General features: G+C 44.6%; 1 protein-coding gene across 1 annotated transcript in view; it reads right to left on the minus strand.

The window, feature by feature from the left end:
* The window catches only part of ncapd3 (non-SMC condensin II complex, subunit D3), a 69554-nt gene that overhangs the window by 37758 nt on the left and 7933 nt on the right, over nucleotides 1-23863 (minus strand). The window contains exons 4-12 of the mRNA XM_061745402.1: nucleotides 19915-20078; nucleotides 8577-8747; nucleotides 8440-8501; nucleotides 8274-8361; nucleotides 4698-4831; nucleotides 3651-3723; nucleotides 3395-3520; nucleotides 1412-1661; nucleotides 906-944 (exon numbers count right to left, since the gene is read on the minus strand). Coding sequence (XP_061601386.1) covers nucleotides 906-944; nucleotides 1412-1661; nucleotides 3395-3520; nucleotides 3651-3723; nucleotides 4698-4831; nucleotides 8274-8361; nucleotides 8440-8501; nucleotides 8577-8747; nucleotides 19915-20078 — 1107 coding nt within the window. The remainder of the gene's footprint in view (nucleotides 1-905; nucleotides 945-1411; nucleotides 1662-3394; nucleotides 3521-3650; nucleotides 3724-4697; nucleotides 4832-8273; nucleotides 8362-8439; nucleotides 8502-8576; nucleotides 8748-19914; nucleotides 20079-23863) is intronic.

Here is a 23863-nt window from a genome sequence, read left to right on the forward strand (position 1 = left end):
TCAACTATCAATTAATGAAATAATCGATAATTTGCATCCCTAAACCAGAGTCTAATTGATGGTCTGACTTGTGTTTCTTGATGTGTCAGACCCATGGATGTATTATAGAACTGAATGGGAGATCGAAAATGGCTGTCCATTCATTTCAATGCATTTTGCTCACTCAGCGCATACGCTGAAAAAGTTTCTGACTTCCGGGTTTACTTCCGCGTTGTGCGGCCCATAGAGCATGCGCAGTTGAGTCACCTCCCATGATGCTCTGGGGCCTCCCATCATGCCCCGGGGCAATGACGCGAATATTAATATAATATGTATTAATATAATATATTAATTCATGTATATTATTACATGTATAGTATTACATATATTATTAATGTATTAATATAATTACATAATATATATTAATATAAAACATCCGTGGAATGCACGGACACGGCTGTGACGTCAGCCATGACGTCACGCCCAGAAAGAGACTTTTCTTTGACTTTTCTGGCCGTTATAAAACATTTTTGACGGATATAAAGTCCATGACTTAAAAATATATAATACAAAGATTAGTAATTGCCGGTGATTACAGCTGGAGGTTCCTGTGAACAGATTTAGAGGCTTCTCTTTTACTATTGCGGTCTATGGGAAAAAAGATTTCTGGGCCACATGGGATTTTTTGTTGCAGTACCGCGGCTGGCCACTGGAAAAAAATCGGCGCGCCTTCTGAGTGCGAGACCCGGGGGCTGGTCAGACCTCTGTGCAGAAACTGTATCACTTGCAGACATTAGATAACAGCGTAATCTACACCAGGGGGTTAGTACTTTTTGAAACTGCAGACATACAAGTTGAAGTAACTCAAAAAGTCCCTTCTAAAAGCAGAGTTCAAAATCATTGAAGAAAGAAACCAAATGACGTACCTTCTGTGAGTTCTGCCGACAACACTGTCTGAGTTCCAGCTAAACAGAGAAAACAAACAAATGTGTTCACAAATACATGTTATGGATGTTGCAGTCAAGCTTAGTTATTTATTGATGTTGAAGTCAAGCTTAGTTATTGGTGCACCCTCTTGGGAAAAAACAAAAATGTATCTTGAAATTAGTGATCGACCAAAATGGGTTTTCCTCAGGTAGATGTCAGTCTTTCAGAAACAAGAGCAGCCAACGTTCGATCCACAAGTGTGCTGAACTTAAATAATCATTTACTAAATGATTCTTGAAATGACTTTGGTGAAACATGTTTAACACATTTTTAACAACACGGGGCTTCCTGCACGGACACCCGTCTCTTAACTGCTTCATATTCTCAGATGTCGGCTGATGTTGGCTAGTGGCTAACTCATCTATCATCTCTCTAAAATACTAAATGATATAGGAACTAAAGGAAAACACATTTATAAAAGATTATTTTTAAAGAGTATTCCTACTGTCAAAGAGCCTGTGCACGGCCCGGGTGGCGTTGAGCGAGGGCAGCTCCAGGCACTGGGCCAGGCAGGAGAGGGCGTGGCCTTGGACGGTGGGCGACTCGTCCATCCGCCGAGCAAACAGCAGGTGCTGGATGAGGAACTGATGAGGCAGGAAACCGGCCAGCTCTGGATCGGGACACTCCTCTGGCCTCCTCTCTGGCTGCTCCAGCAGAACCATCATCACGTCCACAGAGAACAGCCGGTACACCATCTACACAAACGGACATTCACTAGGCCGGGTTTGGCTCCTCCCATTCACATTAAATGATCAAGTGCTGTTTGCAGCTAGTTTGGACTTGGAGAAGCTGGGTTTTTTTTTCCTTGTTTTTATTGATTTACATCTTGTCCTCCAGGGACATCCTGCCGGAAAATATATTTCCATTTTTAATTTTTTAATGCCTTAAATTTGGCCCACGTCACATTTTATATCCAAGTCTCAGGAATAATGATTTTTCTTCTCTGATGAAGCAAAGAAAAGTTGAAGGGTGATGCGACACCATTCAGGCCTCGTGCCCACTAGGGAAAGCTGCTCAACAACCTGCACTGCTGGTGAGAAGCTATAGAAAACACGCGCTCCCCAATCCCTCATGGATTATTGATGACCTTACAACCAGATCACGGTGGTGTCTGAGTGGGTGGAGCAGCCCAGGAGTCACATCTATGGAGCTTTTCCACCAGTACCTACTCAGCCCGACTCGACTCGCCCCGGTTTTGAGCTTCTCCACTAGGGGTGGAGGCGTGCAGAGTAGATACTTTTCTGTAACTATTCTACCGAGGTTCTAAACTGCTGAGTCGGCTGTATCTGACGTCATCACACTACAGGCCTCTGATTGGTCGGGGGGCGGGCCTGTCAGACGTTTCAGTCAGGATGCAGAAATCAGCGAAAGAGCGACTCGCAGTTCTTCATTTTATACAACCAGCAACGGCAGCAAAAGTCTGTTTCTGATCCAACTCTGAGGGTCAGATGTTCATAAACCTGGTGCTGAGGAGAGAATTAAAAAGGGATCTAGACGGTGATAAGGAACGACCAGATCTACCAGGAGCTCTGTCTCTTCATAGCTGCTCACGGCTCCAGCTGACTTTTCAGCAGCGCAGAGACAAACTAACAAAAAAAGGTCATCGCTTGAAGCTTCTCTCACTCTCATTTTTTTACTTTATATCAAACACAAGCCACAGACCCAGCAGCACATCTATCATCCCCTTCAGGTTCTACATCTTTAGTGTTGTCTTCTTCATTTAGATCACACAATCAAATACGTCACAGCAGCTTCTCCAACCTCCTACTTCTGATCTGGGTATTGAAAAGAAACGAGTGCAAGGCGAGCCGGGCTGAGAAGGTACTAGTGGAAAAGCGCCATAACTAACTAAGGGCCAGCGAGAGTGACTGACTTATGCAGAAACTTGTTCCAATGGTTGGGACATTTGTGCAAGGACCTATTATGGCATCCAATACCTATTTCAAACAGGCCTTGAATGCCTTAAAAACAAGATTGATTGTTTTTGCTAAATACATTAGAAATTCATCCTCTGAGCCATGTCTTTATCTTCCCATTCTCTAACCTCATTATCTATGTGGGATTTTGAGTGGGCGGGGCTATGATAATGAGGCTCTGTGCTGATTGGCTGCCTGAATGACGCGATACACCGCTACGAAAAAATGGCTCCGGCTCCGGCCGGCGGAGTTAGCTGTGGGGGGGGTTTCACGTATTGGAGGCCGACCTATGTATGAGGAGAGATCACTTTATATATGTTAAAGCAAGAGAAAACGTGTTTTTCATAATAGGTCCCCTTTAAGGAAGAATATTAGTTGCTTCAGTTAAAGTTACTTTAATATCAGACATAGAGCAGTCTTTAATTATAATCTATTAGTATTTTTTTAAGCTACACCTTGAGTCATTCAAAATTTATTTCTTACACATTAAAAACATTCCTGGGGTTTGTTACCTTTGAGTGTCTGGAGAAGTTGAAGAGCCACTTGATGAAGCGGGCGTAGTCTGTACTCTCCATGTGAGACGTGAGCATGCCTACAGCCTGGGCTCCATGGTGGCGATACTCGCTCTTCTCCACCATCTGTACGTCCGCCCAACGGAAACATCAATCATCAGCCATCAATGCGCTCATCGGAAACACCATCAAAAAGATAAACTACTACTTTAAGACAGAAATGCTTTTTATTTTGTCCACAGGAATGATGACTGGCCTGGAAGCAGATGTGCTGCAGGAGGATTTGGAGGAAAGGCAGGACCACCTCTTTCAGCTCATCCACAAGACAACTGGAATCAAAGACAATCAATGACAAAACAATGGAACTAAATGCATTTAACTGCCAAGGACATATTACGCTGAATCTGAAGTACACTTTCTACTATAACTCATTTTATATTTCTTATTAATTGAACCACATTCCTATCAATCACCAGGAGGTGTCGGTCTTAAACCCAAAAACCATGCTGTGCTGATTAAATGCTGTGTTTGGTTTGAAATGGTAAAGAGATAGTCCTCCATAAAAACTGCTTAATCCATTTCTTATCAATAAAAATCAGTCCAACCCCAGTACATGGTTCTGTGCTAACGAAGCATCTCTTCACTCCCCTAATCTGTATGCTCTGTAAGTACAAACTAGTGGTGGGGGGGGATAATATATATAATAATGTATAATAATATATTGTTGCGCTCTCTGTCGCAATAAATAATCGATAAACTGATGGCAAATATGGATATTTTATTACAACACACATAATGGATGTATGCGGTTGTCTCCGCACTATTGTTCATGCACTTTAATTTGTCCAGCTGTTCCGTGTTTACATTTACAAGACTAGCTGGCAGTGAGGAAATATACAAATGCTCTTTCTTTGTACATTGTATGAAGTTTTGGCATTGAATAAATGCATAACTACAGAAGTTTTCCTTTTTATTGGGTATTTTTTCTTGTTCAGTCACATATATCGTGATATATCATTGAAGAAATTTCCTACAATATATTTAATATAATATATTGAATATGGTAGATATCATGTATAGTGATATTATCATTATCGTGGGCCACATATCACCACAGTATTGAATCGTGAGTTACCCGTATCGTCCCACCCCTAGTAAAAACCCACGGTTGTTCAGCACATAATAAAACAACAAAGAAAGAAACAGTGGTGCTAATTAAAAGCTATTACATTATAAATTTCAACCACATTGAGATTTAAGCATGCACTTAAGTTTAAGATTGAATGAAAATAAAGCTGCCTACCAAACAAACTGGATGGCATTGTCCCGAGTGGCAAGAACGGTCTGACTGGGGACGAGGAGGGACGGCTTTCCTTGGCTGCCTTTGTTCATCATCAGGATCACGTAGAGGAGTCGGTGGAAAACCCGACACAGAGACTGGAAAACACGCATAATGCATTTAAATGCATCAATCTGGTGCACTTTGAAAAGCTAGAATAACAATTTAATAGGGGTAATCTGATCAGAATATTTGGGGCTGATCACTGGGATGAGTGAAGTTAAATAACGTTATTGGGCTCACAGTAACGTTACTAGTAGTTGTGAGTTGTAGAGGACTGGGTTGTTTATTACAATTTCGGGAGAGTCTGCTGCCTTAACTTACCTTGGAAACATAGATATGCTCTCCGGAGCTTCTCTACCCGGCAAAACGTATTCTCCGCTCCTCTGTTACCCCTTTTACACCAAGCTGGTTCCAGGCCTGGTTCTGGGCTAGAGCCAGACTTAGCACCAGTTCTTTGGTTTTACACAGCCTAAGCACCGGCTCCTGGCTCTCAAAACTGGTGCTACACCAGCCCCAACTCTTTGCTGGGCCAGGCGTAAGAACCGCTTTACGTTGGGGGCTACGTGCTTACGTCAAGGGCTGGGGGCGGGGTTACTGAACAACCAAAGCAGAATAAACACGGAAGAGCGCCATTTTTAAACAACGGAGCGTTGAAGACGGCTGTTAACTTAACAGACTATTAAAATCTAACGTTAAAATGGATGTAAAGCAGAAGCAGCAATGGTCAACTTGCTGGATCGCAAACTTTTGCTGTCCAAGAAAGGCTTGAGAAGCCAGCAGCAACACTTGGGGTGCGTCCCAACACTCCCCCTCGCCCTAGGCTCTGCGTTGATGTACGCGGCGACGCGCGCCGTACGCCGTAATTTATTAACAGGCGTAGCTACAACTGATAGATTTCATCTATTAAACCAACATTTATCTTCCTAAATGATTTTTTTCATCCAGCGTAATTCTCAACAGAGCTGCAGGTTTCTCCCCCGGGAAGACGGTGCAGGTTGAGCCAGCTGTGCGGAGCTGCTGTACCCCGGGGCTGCCGGCTCTCCAGTCAAATTTCTTAACAGGCGTTATTTGGATAAACTGAGCCCAGGTAGTGGATCTTAAAAGGTTACTTTTACGCCTGAAAAAAATATTAAAACGTAATAAATGGCCATATTAACAGCGCTACAGCAGAAATTAAAACAGCTTTTAACTGTCTGCTTCCTCATATGGTGTGACGATCGACGCAGAGCCTACGGCGTAGGTTACGCGGCGACGGGCGCCGTACCCTACGCCGTAGGCTCTGCGTCGATTTAACGCGGAACCATAAATCAGCTCCGGAGCCGGCAGTCAGCCAGAAATTCCGAAATTTTCAGAGCAAATTTCTTAACAGGCGTTATTTGGATAAACTGAGCCCAGGTTGGGGATCTTAAAGGTTACTTTACCTGAAAAAATATTAAAACTTAATAAAGTGCCATATTAACAGCGCTACAGATGAAATGAAAACAGCTTTTGGCTCTCAGCTTCCTGATCAGGGTGGGGATGAAAACGAGGGGGAGTGGTGGTGACGTATACAGTAACGTGATGACGTGGCTCTCTGGCCAGCACCAGCTTGTGTAAAAGCAAACGGTTCTTACTTAGAACCAACCGCGAACCGGCTCTAGCACCAGCACCAGCACCAGCCCTGGAACCAGCTTGGTGTAAAAGGGGTATGTTTGTGTGAGCACAGAGCATGCACAGCCTTCACTGCTGATTGGCTGTTTCCCTGCTGTGGCTCTGTGTGTAACCAATCAGATGGTGCTCTGGGCGGGACATTGCTGGACACAGTGCAGTGACTGCAGGCAGAGAGATGCGGCTGCATCATCCCCAAAATAACGCAGTTTTAAATTGTACAAACACAATATTGGTATCGTTGGAAAGGGAAAAATGTCCTCTTAATTTTGAGGGGACTGAGATCAAATTTGGGGGGCCTTCGGCCCGTTTTTTTATTTGTAGTGAGAACATAATCCACACAGCAACCGACACAACTCCATTCATGTGTATGTGCGACCGCGGCGCAAGGAGAAGAGTCGGCGCAGAGGCTCCGCCCCCTTATCTCCTATTGGACACAACTTTCTCCCTTCTCCCTTCTCTCTCTTCTCCCTTCTCCCTTATTGGACGTGCGAAGATGTCGTCACAGCGCGGCACGGTGAAATAAAAAAAATGTTCAATTCGGGTTGATTGACAGAGGAGGTGCCAGATCCAATCAAATAGGTACTGGATCTTGTTCCGGCAGGATCCAGCACAAATTAAGCCCTGGGCGTGGTCGTCTCTAGAAGGGGGCATGACCGTCTCTAGAAGGGGGCGTGGCCGTCTCTAGAAGGGGGCATGACCGTCTCTAGAAGGGGGCGTGGCCGTCTCTAGAAGGGGGCATGACCGTCTCTAGAAGGGGGCGTGGCCGTCTCTAGGAGGGGGCGTGGTCGTCTCTAGAAGGGGGCGTGGCCGTCTCTACAAAGCATCAACACTGAAAATGGCGTCGCCGGTATGGGAGTTTTACAATGTCCAAAAAGGACAGCAAATTTGCAGTTTTCAAGGTTTGAGCAAAAGAGATCCCCCGAGGAGGAATGATACAAAAGAATTTCAACAAAACGAACCTGATAAGACATTTGAACGTTTCTCACATCAAGGAGTATATTAAGTTTTCAAAGTTGGCTGCCGCTAATTCACAGAAAGAAAAGGAGCGTGCAGCAAAGGCTGCTAACTCAGCTGTAACAGAGACCTTAAAACAACAGCAGCAACAGCAAGAAAAATTTAAAACTACATCGTAAGGTAATGGATTCATAAGCCTTGATCAACAGCCACTTTCTGTTGTAGAACATGGGGTTTGTGGCGTTAGCCGCTTGGATCCCGGTAAGCGCTGCTGCGTCGTAAATATTTCACTGATAAATGACCGCCGGAGTTATATCACACTATATCCCACACAAATCCTCACGCAGGACGACAGTCGTGTCAGTCGCTTCACGAGGGACATTTGGAGTTCTAGTTTGAAGAGTTGGACTTCACTCCCCACAGTTTGGGGTCACACACATGCTATCGCTAAAGCTTTCGCAAAGCTTTCATAATTCATTTTTATTTTAAGATTTAATTCCTTTTTTCACAGGAAAACTAGGGTTTAGTTTACAACTCGTATCAACTCTAAGAGAGAGACATGTCTGCTGTTGTCTGTGTTGGTGCACATGTTGTGTTCCACACAAGTAAGCTACACTTACTCTTTGTAAGCCGAGTCTAAGTCGTCTCTAGAGGGGGAAATATTACACATTACCTAAGCCTGCAATAAAATAGTGGTCAATTCATGCTACTTTCTCAACTCCTAATTTTAATACCTAATAATAAAATGTCAGTACTGTGTACATGAGACACCAATATTGATGAATTTATGGATTTCACACTGTGATTTGAAATATGGGGATTGGCAGATACTGCTTTTCTGTAATCGGTTATCGGCCCTCTAAATCCTGATCGGTGCATCTCTACTTATTTTTGTATTTTTTGTCTCATTTGTACAAGATCCTTGAAGCTTACGTCCTTCTGGTCTCCGTGTTTTGTGGAGCAGAGCTGATGGAGACCATAGAAAGCCATTTCTGGAACACTCCTCAGCTCGGCCGGATCTCTGCACAGAAAAATGACGGTCACCTTCCATGTTTTGGATATTTCTACACGTGACAGAGAGGAGCATAAGCAAACTCACTCTGGAGCACCAAAGTTCAGCACCCCAAGGACCGGTTCAAAGTATAGCAGTTTAGTGAAGATCTGCAGAGAACAGAAAACAACCATGGGAATGCTGCAGACGTGCGTGACGAGGCCGAGCAGAGAAGCGGGAGTTACCTGGGTGCAGTTGGCAGCGCTCTGCGGCCTGTCCTTCAGCGAAAATGTTTGGAGGAGTCTCAGGAGGCTTTGAATCAGGAAAGTAACAGCTTCCCTGATCTTCATCAAGTCCTGGCCAGAGAAATTAAGCTCTTCTTTGCCCTCTTCCTCCTCTGCTTCATCCACTTCCATCTGAGGACAACACACAGTAGTTAGAATCCATCATGTATCAGACAACATAATATCCTTAATAACACTATTTCTTACATTTACACCTGTGTTTGATAATCCATAATGAAGGTGTAAAAAATCTGTTCTGTTAAAAAGAGACAAAAAACCTGCTGTTACCCCCATCCATCAGAGCACACATTCCTCAAACAAACACAAAAACACTTTATAAATCATCTTTCAAACATTTCAAGACCCTCCTTTTACTACTGGGACTGTGTGATGAAGGAAATGGTGCACTACGTCACAAAGCAGCTCCCAGCTCCACCTACGACGATGAAGAGGGACCATATCAGAGGATGAGGACGAGCTCTTCATCACTCCGGCTCGGGCTGCACAGCCATCAGCCTGCGTGGCCTCTGGGGATGGAGGTGTGAGCAGCACACCAGCTTCTCCCTCCCCAGCCCGGCTGCCGTCCCCTGGCCCGCTGCAGCCCAGACCCCCACACCCCGCTACGGAGGGAACTAGTCGCCCTGGGCCAAGAGCTACACAGAGACACTTGTCCCCGTCTCCCAGAGCTGCTGGATGAGGTGGTGCGCTCACAGAGAGACGCCCGCTTCCTCCGTCCTCATCCCTCCACTCCAATCCAAACCTACATGACCCTGTGTGAAAAGTGAATACTTGGGTCTGCGCCCACCAACGGGGAGAGCGAGTGCAGGGTGATCATTTATCCTTCCTATAACACCAGTACAGTCTCCAAACACCAGAAACAAGTTGCTGAGTGTGACGCTTATCGTTTTAACAAAGACAAAAGTCACTACGCACAGTCACTCATTTTCTAGATAAATTTGCATCCTGCGGCTCTGACGCCAAGAAGTTCTGGAAAACGGTTAAATCCATGGAAAATAAGCTCACTTCTCCCCACCTTCCCAATGCTTTGACCTTTGATAACACTGTTGTTACTGACAAGTCTCTTATGGCCTCCCTCTTCAATAGGCACTTTGTTGATTCAGTTCATGTTTTCTCTACTAAACCCTCCACTGCTGCTCACTCTCCTCCTCCTCCACCCTCAACCTCAACCACATCCACCAGCTCCAGCACTTTCTCCTTCAGACCCATTTTGACTTCTGAAGTCTTAGAGAATCTCTCCAAACTAGACTCCAATAAGTCAGCTGGTTCTGATGGGCTTGACCCCAGATTTTTAAAAGCAGCTGCTCCTGCCATTACTGTTCCCATCACACGGCTCTTCAACATGTCTCTGGATCAGTCCACCTTTCCCATAGATTGGAAATCTGCTCTCGTTTTCCCCCTCTTCAAAGGGGGCTCCAGCTCTGACCCCAACTGCTATAGGCCTATCTCCATTCTGCCGTGCCTGGCCAAGGTCTTCGAGAAACTGGTCCATAAACAACTCAGCGACTTCCTAACCTCCAACAACATCTTGTCCTCCTTACAGCCTGGATTCAGGCCAGGTCATGGATGTACCACTGCTACGCTGAAGGTCCTGGATGACATTGTCTCCTCTCTGGACTCCAAGCAGACCTGCATCGCTGCCTTCATTGGTCTCTCCAAGGCCTTTGACTCCGTCACCCATCCCATACTCCTACAGAGGCTCTCCAACATTGGTCTTTCACCCCACTCCTGCAACTGGTTCTCCAGCTATCTAAACCACAGAGTCCAGCAAGTCAAGTCCGAAAATTTCATATCAGCCCCTCTCACCATCACCAAAGGGGTGCCTCAGGGTTCTATTCTAGGCCCAACACTATTCTCCATCTACATCAATGACACAACCAGGTTTGCCGGCAACTCAAAAATCCATCTTTATGCCGATGACACCATCCTTTACTCTGAGGGCCCGTCCCTCCAGTCCGCTGCAGCCACACTACAACACAGCCTCACTTCTGTTGAACAGCACTTCCACAGTCTCCAGCTCCTCCTCAACACCAAAAAAACAAAATGCATCGTCTTTGACCGGAAACACACTCCCACCACTGTTCCTAAATTCTTCTGCGCCGATGGCTCTGAACTAGAGTTCGTATCCTGTTACAAATACCTTGGCCTCTGGTTGGACTCGTCCCTTTCTTTCTCCACCCACATCAAACACCTACAGTCAGAAGTCAAAGCTCGTCTGAGCTTTCTCTACCGGAACAAGGCCTCCTTCACCCGTGCAGCCAAACACACACTCGTCAAAATGACCATTCTGCCCATTTTTGACTACGGTGACACCATCTATAGAATCGCACCTCACTCTACTCTCAGTAAACTGGACCCACTCCATCATTCCGCCATCCGTTTTGCAACTGGGGCTCCTTTCACCACTCACCATTGCGACCTCTATAACCTGGTAGACTGGACCTCCCTTCACACCAGACCTCTATAACCTGGTAGACTGGACCTCCCTTCACACCAGACGGCTCCATCACTGGTTTCTGCTCATCTACAAATCTATCCTCTGCATTACTCCTCCCTACCTCTCCTCTCACAACCTGCCCGCACTCTAAGGTCCAGCGCCTTCATCAATCTCTCCATCCCCAAAGTCTGCACCGCCTTTGGGCGCAATGCCTTCCGGTTTGCTGCAGCCTCTGATTGGAACACCTTACAAAAAACCCTTAAACTTTCTGTTCTCACTTCCATCTCCACCTTCAAACTACATCTTTTATTAAGTACAACCGACTGCACTTGCCTTTAGCCCTCCTTCATGCATACTGACTGTTTTACTTTATTAATTGTTTTATCTTTTGTATTGTGTTTTAATGTATTTTTGTGTATTTATATAACTTTGTTTTTTTTCATCTTAGCTCCCTCCCCTTACCCCCCTAGGCTGCACTTGTAAATAAGAAATGTGTTCTTAAATTCAATCTGCTATCAGGCGCCACTACTATGGAACCAACTTCCAATCTGGGTTAAGGGGGCTGACACCACCTCCACCTTTAAAACTAAACTTAAAACATTTCTGTTTAGTAAAGCCTATAGTTAGTGTTTAGTAAACCTCTAGCTGGTGTTGGTAAATCTCTAGGTAGTGTAAACTTTAGTGTGTCAGAGTCGCTCCTGTGGTTTCTTGTGCTGGCCCCCCCTTCTCCTCCCTTTTCTCTCTTTTGTCCATGTTGCAGCATCCTTTGCCGGACACCGGAACCTGCAGGTGGTCGTGGGTGGCTTGTAGCTTGCATTACGGAGCACAAGTCTTTCCCCGACCCTGCACCCCAACCTGGGACTTGCTGATTGGGCCGGAGCTTCGGGAGCTGCGTGCTGGCCTGCGGTCCCCACCCCTGGTCATCCCGTTGCTGGCCCCCCCTTCTCCTCCCTTTTCTCTCTTTTGTCCTGCAGGTGGCCGTGGGTGGCTTGTAGCTTGCATTACGGAGCACAAGTCTTTTCCTGACCCTGCACCCCAACCTGGGACTTGCTGATTGGGCCGGAGCTTCGGGAGCTGTGTGCTGGCCTGTGGTCCCCACCCCCGGTCATCCTGTTGCTGCTTCCACCTGCCTGCTGTGCTGTTGCCGTCCCTGACCCACCAGTCTGGCCCTCGGCAGGAGGGTCCCCCCTGATGAGCCTGGTCCTGCTCAAGGTTTCTTCCTTCCTAAAGGGGAGTTTTTCCTTGCCACTGTTTGGCTTAAGGTTTTTCTCCCACTAGGGGAGTTTTTACCTGCCATTGTTTATGTAATAACTGCTCGGGGGTCATGTTCTGGGTATGGGTCTCTGTAAAGCGTCTAGAGACAACTCTGTTGTATTAGACGCTATATAAATAAAATTGAATTGAAAAATTGAATTAAATTGCTTGCCTGGTTATGACGGAATGAAGCTACAAAACAAGATCGCTGATTCGCTCATTTGGCTGTCAATCAGAAAGGGATTCAGCCTCAGACAGATCATCCAATCATCATGCAGCAGGCCAGCCGAGGCCGCGCCCACTGCCCCATAGCCCCCCAGAGAAGCTTCAGATGGATGGGACAAACCCAGCATTTATCCAATGATGCTGCGGTCTGGCTGCAGTGGAACAACCCACTCCAGCTTCATAGACGCTGAGCTTCTGCTGTTACTGTTACTGTGAAGCTGCAGGAATGAATGAGGAGAAAGTCGCGTCTGTGACCTGTGATAAGACACTGATTCTGAACTAAAGGTGATCACGTTCTAGCGCATATATAGTCAATGAAATGTAAACACAATAGGGGTGGGCGGTACACCGGTGTCATAGTCATCACCGGTGTGACACTGCGCCACGACATGGATTTTGCAATACCGTCAATACCGTAATAAATCAATTATAAAATAATAAGCCTAAATAAGACATTAAAAACGTCGGTGATATGCAAGGTTTGCTGCCGTGTTGTGACAGCAAGAGGTGGAAACACAAGCAACCTGTTTCATCACTTAAAAAACACGCACGCCCGTGAATATGAAGAGGCAACCCGGGCCAAAACGAGCGCAAGTGGGACCAGCAGCTGGTCCCGCTGCTGCTCCAGCACCAGCGGAGCACGTCCCAAGACTAAACAGCTTTCACTGCAGGCATCGTTTATGCTGCTACACCTTACGACAAGAGTAGTAAGAAATGACAGGGCTTAAAGTATTCCGGCACCGTGCCGGATCTCCGGCGTACGGAGTTTTTTTTCTCGGCGTGCGAGTTTGACTGCTTTAAAAAAAAAAAAAAAAAAAAGGTTTGAGAGAAAAAAAAAGGTTTGAGTCAACCGTGTTCGTCTACCAATGGAATGAAAGGAAAGCAGCTCTGGCGCTCAACCAAACTAACACTAGCCAATCAGAAGTGGAGCTGGGCGGGTCTTTGACGGCAGCGGAGCAGAGCGCTGTTTCAACCTGCTGGAATACCAGACTTCAAGATGGAGAAAAAATGAATGAATGTCGGTTTAAAAGAATCTTTTTGCCCAGAAGAAAAAAAGAGTGACAAAAAAATACCCATAACCATGTTCTTCTCTCGAAAAAACACACCTGTATCGCGGGCTTTAGAAGAAAAAGACGCTGCAGCGCGAGTCGGGATGGAGCGGCTTAAGAGCAGAGAAATACGTGCGAGGCGGTGCTGAACTCCGCAATATGAAGCTTTGTATAATAATTGTAAAAAAAAAAAAGGGTTGCTACTATGTGAATATCACTTATCACGGGTTCTTTTTGGAACGTAACCCTCTCGAAAAACAAGGGATTACTGTATATGAATACTCATGGCATAAACCTGTCAAGTTTTGGATTTCAAATTAAGGGAAATTTTCCACCACCCGCTGTCCAACCAGCCCAACCGAGGTCCAGTATTACATTTTAAGACAGGTTTACAAAATATAATATAATAAAAAAAAAAAAAAAAAAAAAATGTTGAGAATGCATAATACTCTCCCATGTCTCTTTTTGATAAGGATACTACCATTTACTTATTATATTATAAAAATATTAACCTTATTCACATAAAGGGACAGGACAGGCTACTCCTCCCAAAACGTACCAAAAAATACCGTGATATTATACCGTCACCGTTCAAAAGATGAAAAATACCGTGATATTAATTTTAGGTCATATCGCCCACCCCTAAAACACAACAGTACATATTTAGGGCCTTCGCACTGTAAGTGCGAAGGCCCTATTGTATCTGTAGGAATTGTTATTAGGGCCCGAGCACCTTCAGTGCGAAGGCCCTATTGTATCTTTAGGAATTTTTAGGGCCCGAGCACTTACAGTGCGAAGGCTCTATTGTATCTGTAGGAATTTTTTTTCTTCTGACAAAAGGAAGGCCTTTTTGCCCCCTTAAACATGCCCAAAAGTCACCAAATTTTGCATGCAAGCCAGGCCTGGCGAAAAATTTGATATTTAATGGTTTGCATTAATGGGCGTGGCAAAATGGCTCAACAGCGCCCCCTTGAAAACTTTGGGCCTCAAGCCCCACAATACGGTTTGACGTACATGCACGAAAATCAGTACACACCTGTATCATGGCACAACTTAAAGAAAAGTCTCTTGGCGCCATGGCCGAAACCGAACAGGAAGTCTGCTATTTTGAATTAATTGTGTAATTTTGGCGCAATTTATGCCATTCCCTCGGCAATTAATACGGCCCGAACCGTAACGTGCACCCAGGTGTGTTATACATCAAAATATGCGTCTCCATCCTGCGACAACACGCATTACTTTTCTCTTTCAAAAGTGTTACCGTGGCGATGCCAAAAACCGCGCCCACCCTTCATCTGATTGGTTCAGACAGAAAAAACTTTGTGCCTCAAGCCCCACAATATGGTTTGACGTACATGAACGAAAATCGGTACACTCCTGTATCATGTCGCAACTTAAAGAAAAGTCTCTTGGCGCCATGGCCGAAACCGAACGGGAAGTCGGCCATTTTGAACATTCTGAATTAATCGCGTAATTTTGGAGCAATTTATGCCATTCCTTCGACAGTTAATACGGCCCGAACCGTAACGTGCACCCAGTGGTGTAAAGTAACGAAGTACAAGTACTTCGTTATTGTACTTACGTAAGATTTTTGAGAATTTGTACTTTTATTGATACTTTCATTTTTCTGTACTTTTACTTTTACTTCGTTACATTTTCAAGGAAAAAAAATCATACTTTTAATTCGCTATATTTAAAATTGGACACGTCGTAACTCGCTACAAATTAAAGAACAGCACGGCGGGGGCTGATTTATGGTTCCGCGTTACACCGGCGCAGAGCTACGGCGTAACACCGTGTCCACACTGCATGCGACGCGAGCGAGCGTCAGCGTCAAAAACAGTTCCATTGCTTTATTTTTTATTTGCACTGTCTACACTGGTTGCGAGCGCCGCAGCGCGATGCGGCGCGCCGTTTTGAGCAGGACTTTTGTCGCACGCCCTGCTTCTATTTTCTTCCCGTCGGTCGCGTTGAAAGCCGGTTGAAAGTTGAAAAAAAAGTTGAAAGCGCTGTAGGAAACAGTCATTTCAATACAAGAACCTCAATAAAGTGGCAGCTGGCTGGAGGGAGATCGCCAAGGAGCTGGAAGGTTCTGATAAAATAATAAGATATAATAAGAATCTTATCTTAATCTTATTAGGGCTTAATTTGTGCCGGATCCAACAAGATCTGGTACCTATTTGATAATTTCTCGTGTTTTCTGCTTTTTCCCCACATCCCAGTAATGATCTGACATGCTGACATGTTTGCTGCTTTAACACCACGAACACGCCGCTCACTCCAGCTGTTCGCTGTTTGATTGCGTCACCACACGCCGTTATTTTGTTCGTTTTTTTTCCCCACTTTGGTCGGACGTTAGACCTGCTTCTATTTTCTTCCTGCCGCCTGCGTTAAAAGCCGGTTGAAAGCGCTGTAGGAAACAGTCATGGATGAGGAACGGCTGATCCAGCTAGTTGAAATGAGAAGTTATCTTTATGATACCTCCTCATTTCACTACAAAAACCTCAATAAAGTGGCAGCTGGCTGGAGGGAGATCGCCAGGGAGCTGGACGTTTCTGGTAAGTTACCATTATTTTTGTGTTTTGTCAGTAGCAGTTAGCAAGTTCAGCTCAATAATATGCGGGGATGAGGGGGGATGAGGGGGGATGAGGGGGGGATGAGGGGGGCATCCCCCCCTCATCCCCCCCTGAAATAAAAGCCGTCCAAATCATGAACCTCTAAAATAAAAACGGTCAAAATCTCCCGATAACGCGTTCAGTGTGGACAGAGCGCGTCCGATGCCACGCAGTGCGGCGCGACAGTCGGACGCTCGCATGCAGTGTGGACAAGCTGTAAGGTGTGCGTCGATTTAACGCGGAACCCAGGCATCAGAATGGCTTGTCCTAAAAAAAGAGGAAAATTCTCGACGCGGACGAGTGAGGGCGCAACGTGCCCGAACCCTCTAGGGGGTCCGGGGGCATGCTCCCCCGGAAAAATTTGAAAAATAGACTCAAAATGGTGCATTCTGGTGGTCTCAAAGCTCCATAATCACATCTTTTATCAATGCAAGAATACACACAAAAAAATCTGAATTTTTGCAAAGAATGATGCATTTTGATAACATAACACGCATTTATCATCATGGGTAATTCTTCATGCATGAATAAATCTTGAAATCAAGATAATTATATCTTAAACTTCTACAATGGCCAGAATCCCCCTTTCACACCTAAATTAAATGACAAAACGACAAAAGACAAGCAGCTCCTTGTCTTTCAGAACTGTGGTGTGGAACTCCGAACAGATCTGCTCAAAGTTCAGTGATGAGGAGCTCCACTGAACTATTTGCTATAATTTTGATTATTTAATTCTTTATTGATTTCATAAAATATTCAAATTTTTTGAGATTTTTTATTTGGGGTTTTCATAAGCTGTGGGCCAGAATCATTAAAATTATTACAAATAAAGGCTTGAAATATCTCACTTTGCATGTAGTGGGAAATAATATATTTGTTTCACCTTTAGTTGAATTTACTGAAACTAAGTTTAGCAATATATTGTAATTTTCTGACCTTCACCTGTATATTATGACCAATAAATAAGAGCATAATATATGTCCCGTATCACACCATATCAAGCTCAGGGGATGATTCAGGTATGAGGAACTGTGCAACAGATGCCTGGCTCCTCTGGGACGTTATATTACGTTTGTGAAGGTTCCTGCAGCTGTCTGACACACCTCAGAGAGACCTCTGTTTCCTCTTTTAGGACGAGGTGGGGTGTTTGGAGCCTCTGGAGACATCTTGACTTGACTTTTTTTTTGTTTAAAGTCGCGTGTGTCGGTGCAGTTAGCAGCAGCTGAGGTAAAGGCTTATTTATGGTTCCGCGTCAGACCAACGCAGAACCTACGCTGTACATTGCGGGTCGCCGCGTACCCTACGGCGTAGGTTCTGCGTCGATTTGACGCGGAACCATAAATGAGGCTTAACGAGGCAACGGAGCGCAAACGCAACTTTTAATTCCCAATTACATAACAATTCCGTATTTCAAGGGGCGGTGAAGCCCATACTCATCTCTACACAGCCTACCTGCAACACCCGCTGCAAAAATTTATTTTAAACTGAGCTGCCGGCTCCTCTTCATTTCTGCTGCTGCCGCGTCCTGGCTGTCTGTCTGTGAAGGCTGATTTATGGTACTGCGTTAAATCGACGCAGAACCTACGCCGTAACCCTACTTTTTTATTTATTTTTCCCCCCGTTCCGCGGACACCGCGGACATTTTTTACTGAGACCAAAATCCGCGGAATTCCGCGGATCCGCGGAAGAATCTGATGCCTGGAACCATAAGGCGGACGGGAAGGAAGGGGGGCGCATGAATATACCGAGAAGGAGCCGCAGCTCCCGGGAGAGTTGCGCCGCAGAGGCGGGCCGGAAGGCCGGAGGAACCGCCGTTGCGTCGAGTACCGATGAGGACTGAAGCCTGAATTATGGTTCCGCGTTAAATCGACGCAGAGCCTCGCCGTAGGGTACGGGCCCTGCGTTGGTGTAACGCGGAACCATAAATCAGCCTTGAGCGGCAGCCGACGCGTGTCCATGGGCACCATTCTTTGATTCCACCCCTTCTAAGGTGGTTTTGGCATTTAAAAGTTCAAAGTCTCATCCTTTATCAGCTGGGGTTGCTTAATGTTGTCACTGCATACTACAGGCTGGGGGTGGGCCTGTCAGCGGGGCCAATGGGGTACAGCAGCAGTGATGAGCAAAGGGAGAAATTAAAATGGGGTAATGGAAACAAACGCTAAAGGGGTCAGAATAATATAACCATTATTTAGAGTTGTAAGCAAATTCTTGGATTCTTCATTTCTTTGCAATCCTTTTGAAAATAATTTTGTACTTTGTACTTTAGTACATTTTACACCATGTACTTTTGGTACTTTATTATATTTAAGTTGAGGTACTTTTATACTTTTACTTAAGTAATGTTCTTAATGGGTACTTTTTACTTTTACTTAAGTAATTTTCAAGCAGAAAATTTGTACTTTTACTTAAGTACAATATTTTTGTACTTTTTCCACCTCTGCGTGCACCCAGGTATGTTATACATCAAAATATGCGTCTCCATCCTGTGACTACGCGCATTACTTTTCTCTTTCAAAAGTGTTACCGTGGGGACGCTAGACGCCATAAGGCGCGCCCCCCTTCATCTGATTGGTCCATATTTGATAGTTCCCCAAAAGTCACCAAATTTTGCATGCAAGGCAGGCCTGGCGATAAATTTGATATTTCATGGTTTGTATTAATGGGCGTGGCAAAATGGCTCAACAGCGCCCCCCGGAAAACTTTGTGCCTCAAGCCCCACAATACGGTTTGACGTACATGCACGAAAATCGGTACACACCTGTATCATGTCGCAACTTAAAGAAAGGTCTCTTGGCGCCATGGCCGAAACCGAAAAGGAAGTCGGCCATTTTGAATTAATTGTGTAATTTTGGCAAAATGTATGCCATTCCTTCGGCAGTTAATACGGCCCAAACCGTAATGTGCACCCGGGTGTGTTATACATCAAAATATGCGTCTCCATCCTCCGACACCACGCATTACTTGTCTCTTTCAAAAGTGTTACCGTGTCGATGCTAGACACCAAAAAGCGCGCCCCCCCTTCATCTGATTGGTCCATATTTGATAGTTCCCCAAAAGGCACCAAATTTGTCATGCAAGCCAGGCTTGGTGATAAATTTTGCATTAATGGACGTGGTAAAATGGCTCAACAGCACCCCCTGGAATACTTTTCTCTGCCATAACTTTAGAATGGTTTGACATAGAGAGTTGTGGGTGGTGTCATCGGACTCTGTATTGAGTCCTTGAGCTTCATTGGCCTGAATTAGCCCTGCCCCTTCTTCTGATTGGTTCTTCCTATTTTCTGCTATAACTTTTGAATGGTTTGACATAGAGAGTCGTACATTACTTCGAATGGTTTGACATAAAGACTCGGTATTGAGTCCTTGACCATAATTGGTGAAAATTAGCCCCGCCCCTTCTTCTGATTGGTTGTCCCTATTTTCTGCTATAACTTTTGAAATTTTGACATAGAAAGTCGTGGGTGGTGTCATTTCTGATATGCTTATGGGGGGCGGTGGACATGAGTGCGAGGGCCTGTTCACCGCTGCTTGCAGCTTTAATTGACCACTTATTTTTTGACATTTTAGAGGAAGCTGAGCTTCCCTTGCAGTCTTAGAGGAATCGCTGCTGACGCGCACACGCACGCACACTTGTTACACACAAGTTAACTTGCTTGATGGTGGAAGAGAGTCCTGTTGAGTGTGTGTGATCCCTGATAATACCTCTGCATGGTCTTGGCGTTGTGGTTTGGAGCGTTTGCTGTCCATCTGACCCTTGAGTCCGTCCTTCTTGCGCTTCTTCCCAACATCCTGAGGCCAGCAGTGGGAGGTCAAGTCACAACACGTGTCCATGAAAACTTCATGAAAAACTTCGTTGGCAATGCTCCCTAGAAAGCAGTGAAGATGTACACAGACATTTTGAAGACAGACTCTCACATCCATATGCAAAACATGCTAACCTCTCTTTAAATCCATGATTTGAGTACAGACATAAAAAGAAAATAATCTGATCAAATCAGATTATTTTGTTTGAAGTTGTGTTTGTAGTAAATACAAACACAGCGTGTTTTACTCGTTTGCTGGTCAGGCATGCGTTATAGTAATTCCAAAAGGAAAAAAACTAGAACCCATGGGTGAAGTGCTGCAAAGTTGCTCACTAAATCAGTCTGAAAAGTGTTGTAAAACCATTAAACTGAAGTTCAACATTCAAGAAAATACCAGTCTGCCAGGAGCAAAGTTACCCAAAGGTAAGGCTGCATAATGCTCAGAGAAATGCATAATTTAAAAACATTTTTAAATAAGTATGGGTAGAGAGGGCCACGTGATGCGGAGGGAGTAGGAGCGTCAGAGTCGAGCTCCCGGACTAAACACGATTTTGAACATTTCAGAAATAATTTAATGCAGCTGAAACAGTACGACCAGGGAAGTAAGTCATTGCGTGAATTTTGGGCTAAGGAACCTGAAAACAGACGAGTTTTACGACATAATTCTCGAAAAAGTCAGCCGGGAACAGCGCCCAGCGGTTCAGGCGGCATGGCGGAGAGCGAGGACACAGATGGCCTGGTGGCAAAGATAAGTGAAGGAGTATTCGCCAAACTCAGCACGAGTCTGGATATGAAACTTGACCAGATAGCCAAATCAGTGAGCTCGGTGTGCGAAAAGGTAAAAGCTGTTGAAAGAAGAGTGGAAGATGCGGAGCAGAGAATTTCCGACACAGAAGACACGGTGTCGCAACTGCAAGCTGAACTTCAGCACACCGAGGCGCGGCTGAGTGAGGCCATTAACAGGCTAGAAGACCAGGAGAACAGGTCCAGACGTAATAACATTAAAATCGTCAACCTGCCAGAACGCACTGAGGGCGCCAACGCAAAGGACTTCTTCGAGCCGTGGCTGCCAAAAACCCTGAAGCTCACGGTGAAAAACGACCGGATCAAGATGGACAGGTGCCACCGCACTCCAGCGCAGCCGCGGCCGGAGGCAACGAGACCGAGGATCATATACATCCGGCTCCACAACTACGCGGACAAACAGCTCGTCATGCAAAAGGCAAGAAGCATGGGAGAAATCCGGGAATCCGGGAACCGCATTCATCTCTTTGAAGATTTTTCACCCGCGGTGGAGAAAAGGCGACGTGAGTTTCTGGAGGCAAAGAAGTCACTCCAAGCGCTGGGGATTCCCTACAGGATGCTTTTCCCCGCTGTGCTGCGCATTGCACATGACAACAAGGTCCAGCTCTTTAAAACTGCAGCTGAAGCACAGAGGTATGTTGAGGAGCTGCAGAAAGACAAGACGGGAGGGACAGCTGCAAGGTAATCTGGAGTAATTAAGCAAACGTGTTCACCATGGTCAGGCAGCTGACAATTCGTTTTATATAAAAGGAGGTTAATAGACATTATCGGTGCAGACATGGACTGTGATTATTGGAAGCTTGAGTTGATTTCTGATGATTGAACACAGTGGAGTGGGTTATTTTACTAACCTTTGTTTGTATTTACTGAGGAAACAGACAAAAATGGGGAAACATTTAAAAAAAAAAAATTTTTTAGTACATGTATGATCCACTGCTTTTGGTTATTATATCCTGTGACTACAACACTTTTATTTTATTTTGACACTGATGACGGGGGTTTGTTTACTCCAGGTTATGTGACATACTCCTCCTCTGTTATTTGCCTGCAGGACCAGAAAGGTAACATTTAAGTTGGTGACGATTACTGAATAATTACTATCTCTGAAAGATGTCTTTACATTATATAGAGTCTGGGGAGCTCTATCTCATCCTACTCATGTTTGATTCGAGGTTAGATTAGGAGGCCTCACATGCGCCCTACAGATAGGTCAATGTTACAGCAGGTATGTGTATGGTTAAAATGTTTTTTGTTGTCTAGTGTAGTTAAATGTCTGTTTTTGTTTTCCACCACCAGAAGGGAATTTCTATATAAGATAGGTAGGCTAGGGTTTGATAATACAGATGCTCAGAGCTCCATCAGAAAGACAGGGTCCATATATGACACCAGGAAAAAGTGGTAAATGGTATGTGTAAATAGCATTAAATTCTGCACATTTAACGTAAAAGGGATCCACAATCCAATAAAGCGGAAGAAAATATTAAGCTTTCTCAAGAAGGACAAAGTACAAATTGCTTTCTTACAAGAAACCCATTTAGTGGATAAAGAGCACATGAAACATGAAAAGAGACTGGGTGGGTCAGGCCTTTTACTCATCATTCACCTCTAACAGTAGAGGAGTTGCCATTTTGATCCACAGGGCCACACCATTTGTTCTTAACACATGCAAGACAGATCCTGAGGGGAGATACGTCCTTGTCCATGGTACAATTTATGGTACACATATTACTATGATGAACATATATGCCCCTAATCCACCGCCTCCCTCATTTTGGACTAATGTAGCAACAGTATTGGAGGAATACAAATGCCCCCTCACAGTACTGGGCGGCGACTTTAATAGCTGTTTAGACAACAAATTAGACAGGTCCACAGCAAATACACATAGACAAACAGGTACAGGTGCTCCACTAGTTAAAATGTTAGATGATATTGATCTGAAAGATATATGGAGAACTTTAAATTCACCAGTTAGGGACTTCACGTTCTACTCTAATCCGCACAATTCGTATTCACGAATTGACTATTTCTTCATACCGCCGCAAATTATAGGACAAGTGACTGCATGCAGTATAGGATCTATTCATATTAGTGATCATGCCCCAGTCTATTTAGAATTGGCCATTAGTGAGTCCACAATGGGCAGGCAAAGATGGCGATTTCCATCATATTTACTTAACGATAAGGATTTTAAAAAGAAGATGGAAGCAGAGAGAAAACTATTTTTTGATATGAATGACAATAGTGAAACAAATCCTGAATTTCTTTGGGAATCTGCAAAGGCCTATATCAGAGGATTCACCATTTCATATGTCACACCGGAAAAAATCATTATTGCTGAAGCAAAACGAACTGGAAGCAGATTTGAAAAAGGCAGAAACGACTCATAAATCTAATCCAACTAGAACTAACCTCATTAGAATACAAACTATTAAAGCGTCACTAAATTCAATATTGAACGAGAAGGCCTCCAGATCATTATTTTATCAAAAGCAACGACTGTACGAATATGGGAATAAACCTAGTAAATATCTGGCACGCCTAATTAATCAGAAGCAAAATTATAACACAATAGCAGGGATCAGAGATGTGGGAGGGAAAAGACATTTTGATAGGAAAAACATTAATTCGGTCTTTGTATCATTTTACAAGTCATTATATAAATCTGACAATAACGGCACTAAAGATGAACTCGACAAATTCTTTTCGAAAATTAAATTACCAACTTTGACTGAAGAGCAACAGAAAGTTCTGGGTGAACCCATTCAGGAAAAGGAAATTTTAGAGGCAATAGCGCTAATGCGCAGTGGAAAATCTCCAGGCCCAGATGGGATACCGGTGGAATGGTTCAAGGCTTTTAGGGACAAGCTCACTCCCTATCTGGCTAGAACCTATAACTATAGTTTTGATACAGCCCACCATCTGCCTGAAACAATGACATTAGCCAATATTAGCCTGATTCTGAAAAAAAACAAGGACTCTGAAGACCCAGCTTCTTACAGGCCTGTGTCACTCATTAATGTAGATGCAAAGATTTTGGCTAA

The sequence above is a fragment of the Cololabis saira genome, chromosome 17, assembly GCF_033807715.1.
Source record: "Cololabis saira isolate AMF1-May2022 chromosome 17, fColSai1.1, whole genome shotgun sequence".
NCBI classification, from domain to species: domain Eukaryota; kingdom Metazoa; phylum Chordata; class Actinopteri; order Beloniformes; family Belonidae; genus Cololabis; species Cololabis saira.